This window comes from Engystomops pustulosus, chromosome 7 (genome assembly GCF_040894005.1).
Source record: "Engystomops pustulosus chromosome 7, aEngPut4.maternal, whole genome shotgun sequence".
NCBI lineage: Eukaryota > Metazoa > Chordata > Amphibia > Anura > Leptodactylidae > Engystomops > Engystomops pustulosus.
Window position 1 is genome coordinate 155,083,072 of NC_092417.1, and position 6,830 is coordinate 155,089,901.

The 6,830-nt window shown below is 40.9% G+C and overlaps 1 protein-coding gene across 1 annotated transcript; it reads right to left on the minus strand.

The window, feature by feature from the left end:
• Positions 1-1,299: 1,299 nt before the first annotated feature.
• On the minus strand, positions 1,300-3,310 carry LOC140069008 (LRRN4 C-terminal-like protein). The gene is made up of 2 exons (XM_072114354.1): positions 3,059-3,310; positions 1,300-2,341 (listed from the first exon to the last, which is right to left on the minus strand). The coding sequence occupies exon 2, from the start codon at positions 2,334-2,336 to the stop codon at positions 1,413-1,415; it is 924 nt and encodes a 307-aa protein (XP_071970455.1). The 5' UTR covers positions 2,337-2,341; positions 3,059-3,310; the 3' UTR covers positions 1,300-1,412.
• Positions 3,311-6,830: the final 3,520 nt, after the last annotated feature.

The window sequence follows — 6,830 nt, forward strand, 5'->3', positions numbered from 1 at the left end:
CCCGGTCTTCACCAGTGCCTCCCGCAAAGCAGGATGGGCTTGCTGTGGTGTGGTGCCACCAGGTCGTTCCACAGGTGCCACTTGCCCGTGGTGGCGACCAAGGTCGAGGTACAGGAACACCAGGCAAACTTGAAGTCCGGGACAGGCACGTAGTGAGGACAAGCGGCAATGATGCAGAAACTAGTACAGAAGATCAGGGCAGGCAGCCAAGGAGAAAGGTCAGGGTCAGGTCCGAGGTCACAACAGGAGGTCAGGATACTTGGAACACACAGAGGAAGCTTTCTCGATGGCAGCTAATTCGCTGAAAGGTTTGATCAGCTGTTATTGGTAGAGCATCTGGATCAATGATATACCTGTAACTGGGTAAAATATTGTTGGCAGTCAGCTGATTGGTAGGTGTTCTGTTTTTAGATAAAAGGTTCTGTCAACTGGGTCATGGTGGCAGTTTTTAGGAAGACTCCTGAAGCAGCGCCCCGCCCAACAAACCAATTGTTTGTTAGTGGGGGTTTTTGTCGCCCAGCTCTTGCTGTGGAAACTACGGCTACATTCAGATGGCCGTATGTGGGACGTATATATGGGCGACGTATACGGCAATGGTCGCACGGTGCCCTACGGGAGCGGTACCATGCAGCACATGTGTGGCATCGTACCGCTCCATACACCGTGAAAAGATAGGACATGTCCTTTTCTTTCACGGCATACGGCGCCGTGCGCCATATATCCCTAATGAGAGGGGCGGGGGTGAGCAGCAGTACCGTGCTACGGTACGGCGGGCAACGGCAGTGTGCATGTAGCCTATGTTATATAATTATACTGATTAGTTGATGGTTTTAAATATTCTGTTTTATTAAAATTACATTTTTTATCAAATTAATTATTTTATTATTGTAAATCTTTGGTTACCCAATAATAAACATTGCGGCCATTTTATATGTACATGTTTTTTATGAACAGCCTTATGTGGGGCCCCCGGCTCTTGCCCAGGTATGCCCAATGCTCGCTCCGGCCCTGCCAAAATGTATATGTGATTGGTTCAGCCCAGCCTAGAAAACTGTCTTTATTAATTGCAATCCATATGACATGAAATTTAAAAAATGTCAATATGTGTCTCCACGGTGACAGACAACAATTCAAATCTGTGTAATCTGATTCTGATATTATTTTTACATACACTCAATACTCATAATTTCTTTGATACTTGAAAATGTGGCCTAGATGATAGCAATAAAAAATACATTAAAATACATTAAACTAATGAAAAAAAAGGTTTACTATGACAGGATCAGACATGTTGTAGACTTCTATAAAAAAATACTTTTATTCTGTATAAATACCATAAATAAATAAATTAATATGTACAGAAAATATAGAGCACAATACACAACCTCCTCAATCTACATACAATAAAAGATTTAAAGGTTTTCTATGCTTTCTGCCTTGAATGACATGTTAGTTACCCCAATATCACCCTGTCTTGACCTTTTAATACGTCTAACCTTCTTTTTACACCAAAACCAGTAAATAAGGGCAGAACCCCCCAAAATGCAAGCCAAAAGAACCAAACCGACTCCTATTGCCACATAAAGAGAAGATCCCTGGGAGGTGTGAAATATGCCACATGGTCCCACACGATCTTCTTGATTCAGCTCTTCATCTCCATCTTCTAGCTCTACTTGGCTTTCTCCTGCGTCATTCATGGCTACTACACACACCCTATAAGCGGTTCCTGGGAGGAGATTTGTTATGTAGAAGAAGCGGTATGACTGATTGAGTAAGGGTCCCATCTCCAGTGGTCCTTCAGGTGGACCATATATGACTTTATATGTCTGCACTGTTGAAAGAGGAGCACACCAGCTCAACTCAATTCCAGCTTTCTGAGGAACGACCTGCCTCAACCGAGGTGAATCGGGTAGAACTGAGCTTCCACTTATGCCAGGACAAAGACACTTCCCCCCTGCCATTTTCTGTATCTCCTCACAAGGCGGCTGGAGGTGTTTGCAGCGATCATATGGGCAAGCGTCACCAGAAAAATGTGGGGGCACCGTGAGGACCTCATAATCATCATCTTCACCTTCATAGGAATCATTGTCATAGTCAACATGTTCTGTTATATACAGAATGCGGTCACGTGTTGTTTTCTGACTTCGACTTAAGTCGTAGTCTTGACGGACAGAAGCTTCGTTGTTCATCTCCGAGGGTAATGAAGTGGTGGACAAAGTCCACGGCAAAGTATCATTGCCGTCCACTTGGGAAGATGTGTTATTTTCAAGAGGTAGACCTGTAGTCGTTACACAAAGTTGGAAGAGAAGGAAAAGTAGAGATGTGTGTTGATACATGACGGCTGCACAGATGTGAAATCAAAGCAGGAGTGAAAAGTGAAGAAGGAAAGAAAATTGATAAGAAAAAAAAGTGGATTAGAAGATTTTTTTAAGATTACACATGAAAAATAATCTATAAAATATATTTATATTAGAAGGAATAACCATCATAGTATAAAACAGGAATATAGGTTCATAAATCATCTATTTATGGAGTTGACCACTGCTCCATTTATTCTATTGACCCATGTTCTTATGATCTGTGAGGTCACCAAGTATCATGTATGCTGTGGATATTTTTCATTTGTACTACTAATATATCTTATGCATTGACCACAACATGACGTATAGTGTATTATATCACGTCTTCCCTCGAGGAGAACCTGCATGGCAGACCTAGACCTTAAAGACCCACCACAGTGCTCCACACAAGAGACCAACCATCACTTGAGTAGGACAACCCCAGTCTATGAAACCCATGAAGCTGCAATGACTATAGTTGAATAGTCATGTGCTGAATGTTGAGTCTTACTATGCTTTCATTGCTAGCTGGTTACATAAAGTTTTTCACATTTCTAAAATTTAGACGTCCTACAGGATAACAAGTTGTTCCTTGTTTAAGACTATCTCGATCCTAGCAGAAAATTCATTACTATGTGGATCAGAACTGCTACCTGCACAAATCTCAAGGGTTAAATAATACTCAATCCCTACAACGTGTTTTATGAGGTTTATCTTACCTTGCTATCTTTAGATAATATATTGCAGTATTTCCTAATATCCTTTGTGGCTTTTTTTATGTGTCAATCTTCTCTAAAGTTCCTCGAACGTTCCTCTATTCCTCGCTATAGTAGAATAAGACTTGAGATAGACCACGTTTTTCTCGTTGCCTAAGAATTTTAGATCTGCAGCTCCAGGATACGGGTTCTGACTCTTTATAAAACATGAGACTGTGATGTCACCTAACCTACCCCTGAATCACCGACTGAGTATGTGGGAGGAATGAAGGGAGGAGAGACAGACACCCAAGTGAATGGGTAGTGCAGAGACTGTTAGAAGCTGGATTACTAAAAATATTCTTTCCAGATGTTTTACATAGTGTGGGAATCCATGGTTCCTAGTAGCAGATGTGCTCCACGGGCTGTGTTTATAGAGGGCGTGTTGCTAGGAATTTTTCCCTAAAAGGCCACTTTATGTGATAAATCATAACGTTCTGAAATGTGAAGTGTTTGCATTATGACCAGTGTGTAGACCTATCCAAGAGCTGAACATTGCGTACTGGGCGAAGGGCATGTTCACACAGGAAGGATTTAAAAATCTGTTGCTGCGTGCAAGAGAGTGGCGTGTATTTTAAAAAAAAATCACTACATAGTTTATACAGTTGAAAAAAGACAAATGTCCATCAAGCTCAACCAAGGAAGGGATTGAATGAGGAAGGGATGTAGGGGAGACAATTATTAATATTTTTTAATTTGTTTAAGGGAAACAATTCTATATAACATAACTATCAATGTTATTTGGATGTAAAAAGGCCTTCTTGAAGCTCTCTGCTGTCCCTGCTGTGACCAGCGCCTGAGGCAGGCTATTCCACAGATTGGCAGTAAAAAAGTCCTGTCGCCTCTGGTGATTAAACCTTGTTTTCTCCAGACAGAGACAGTGCTCCCTTGTCTTTTGATTTCATTTAACCTGGAACAACTTTCCACCATATTTTTTGTATGGACCATTCATATATTTATATAAATTAAGCATGTCCCCCACCTTAATCACTACTTAAATTTTACCCAATTAAACTACTACCCCCCTTGGGAAGGGTATGAAATTTCTAGAATTCCCTTACCTATGTGAAATCTCATCCCTATATAAAATCTCCTCCAAATTAATGTGAAAATGAACTGAGAAGAGTTATGTTTACCTGGACTGAGTAACTTTTAGAGGCTGCAGGGGAAGTGTAACTTCAGACGCCCCTGTCTTGAGTTCTATAGCATCAAGATTCATGCTTTTAGTGTCATAATAAAGATGGGAACTAGAGATAAAGGCAGTTAAAGAAATGGAGGTTAACTGGATCTTCATCTCCAGGCAGTATTTCCAACAACTACCTGTATATCTGGTTCAGTAGAACCACAAGCCTGATGCAATCTGAAAGATGAGATTCTTATCTTTAATATGACATCAGCATGTTTTTAGCACCGAAGATAGAGGAGTCTGAAGTTTTACTCCACCTATAGCCTCTTAACTTGACTCATCTCAGGCATAAAGTCAGTTTACTCCGCTAATTTTCCCATGACTGGACATGGTGATTTTTTTCCTAGGTAAACGGGTGAGATTTCACATAAAAGTGGAAATTCTAGAAAGGACATTTTGTATCCGACATGAGGGGGCTGGTAGTTTAATGGGGTAAAATCTGGTGATGGTGTCCCTTTAAATCCATATTGTGTTCATTATTAGCAGGAATTTTTTTAATAAAAAGCAATGGAATAAATTCATTGTATTGGACTACTTTGCATACATATCGGCTGTATATGCACACAAATGAGTTGCATATGAGTTCTGTCATGGGGGTAGATAGAAGGCAAAGGGAACTCATTTAGGAACAGTATTTGAGTTCTCCAAAAACGTATCGGTGCAACCACCCGCTTTATATCTCTGAAAATTAATTTACAAATAATTGTGACCTATAAAATGACCCTAATTCTTCCCTGTAATCTAATATACAGAGAGAATTTCATGGATGGAAGAGGTGCAGCTGCAGAGGTAACATTGTGCCACTAGGATTTCGCTGTGATTATCTGTACAAAAAAATTTCCCTAAAAATTATGCAGTACAGAGTCCAATCCACTACTTGCTTCATGGTTTTCTAACACTTTTTCGCTAGTAATTGTTTATGACCACTAGATTGTGTGTCTAAATATTCTAAATACATCAAAAATATATAAAGAAGAAATAAAACATTGGGATTAGTTTTGCCATGATCTGTAGTTACACATTATCCATGTATTTCCAATGAGGGCAATGAGTTCTTTAGGTTTTCTCTTATACATTACTGTATTATAACAGCAATGTGACGAGTCATGAAATGTTTTCCATCATATCCTGAGCCCTAAGGTAGATGTTTCCTCTACAACATGGTGAGGCCAAAATTTCTCATACAATCCTCTTCCTAACAGAAAGATGAATGTGATACATATTGGGGCTCATTTGCTTACCCGGTCTAGTCGCGATCCCGTGGCGTGTTGTCCGACGAGGATTCGGGTCTGCCGGGATTCACTAAGCTCGTGCACCCGATATCCAGCAGGTGTCGCTGCTGCTCTGAGGTCCGCCGGACCCTTAGTAAATGAGCCCCTTTGAATTGTTCCACATCTGCATTGTCTCACAGAAAACGTTTTGAAAGGAAATAGAAAGGTGTACAGAGATCAGGTGAAATTATCCTCTTGATTGCTAAAGAATCGGTCAGGGGGCGTGTGACCTCTAAATCTTCTTGATAGTGGACTATAAGACACAGGCACTTTTAAGCTAAATGTTTATTTGCTTAAAGAGAACCCGTCATGCAAAATAACCCCCCTAAACTAAATATATTTTCATAAACTGCCATTAGAGAGCATTGCCTCTATCCCTTCATTGTCCCTCTACATGTCTGTAAACCTAAGCAATGAGGTCCTAAAGCTGTATGCAAATGACCTGTGAAATGTCCAATGAGTCATTAGCATATTCAAGCTGTCCATTAATTATGTGCTTCCTGGTGTTGGAGGCCACACCCCCAGTGCATGACTGACAGCCTGTATAATGATGTGAAGCTGTATAATGATGTGCTTCCTGGTACTGGCGCCCCTTCAGCCTGTGTGTGTATAGGAGAGATACAACAGCTCTAGCAGAACATGTCAGGTGCTTGTGTAGCTGATGTCTGTGTCTCTGTGTATTAGGAGGATGCAGCATGTCAGCAGATGCAGCACACACTAGCAATGCTTTACTATACATTACACACAAACATGAACAGGGGGAGGAGAGGGGAGGGGTTACAGGGGTGACATCACTGCCTCTACCATGTGACCAGCCTCATTTACATACTAAAGAAGAGATGATTTTGCAATGATTAATGTATGAATTGACTAGATAAAGGCTGGGATGGGATCCTTGTGAGCTGCTCCAACAGGTAGTAGTGACAGGACAAGTGACACAGACCTGATGACAGGTGTCCTTTAAAAATTCTTATAGTCAAGAAAATATGGTATAAATCCAGCTGCTCACAGGTAACATCTTTCCTGATAATGTCCCTAATCGTTTCTACCCAGCCCAGATCACCCTTACAACATCTCCTGGTTCCTGCACAGTTTGCCGCTGAGACATATTTGGTCCCTTGTATCTGCATAAATTAGACTAGATCCCAAAGTAAATTCAAAGACCACAATAGAAAGATAGTTTAATTGGGTAAAATGTACCCAATGTCTTTACCCCAGTCCTCAGCAGTCCACTCCCTGTACCTTTTGCAGAATATCAGTCTGTCCCTGATGTTTTTTC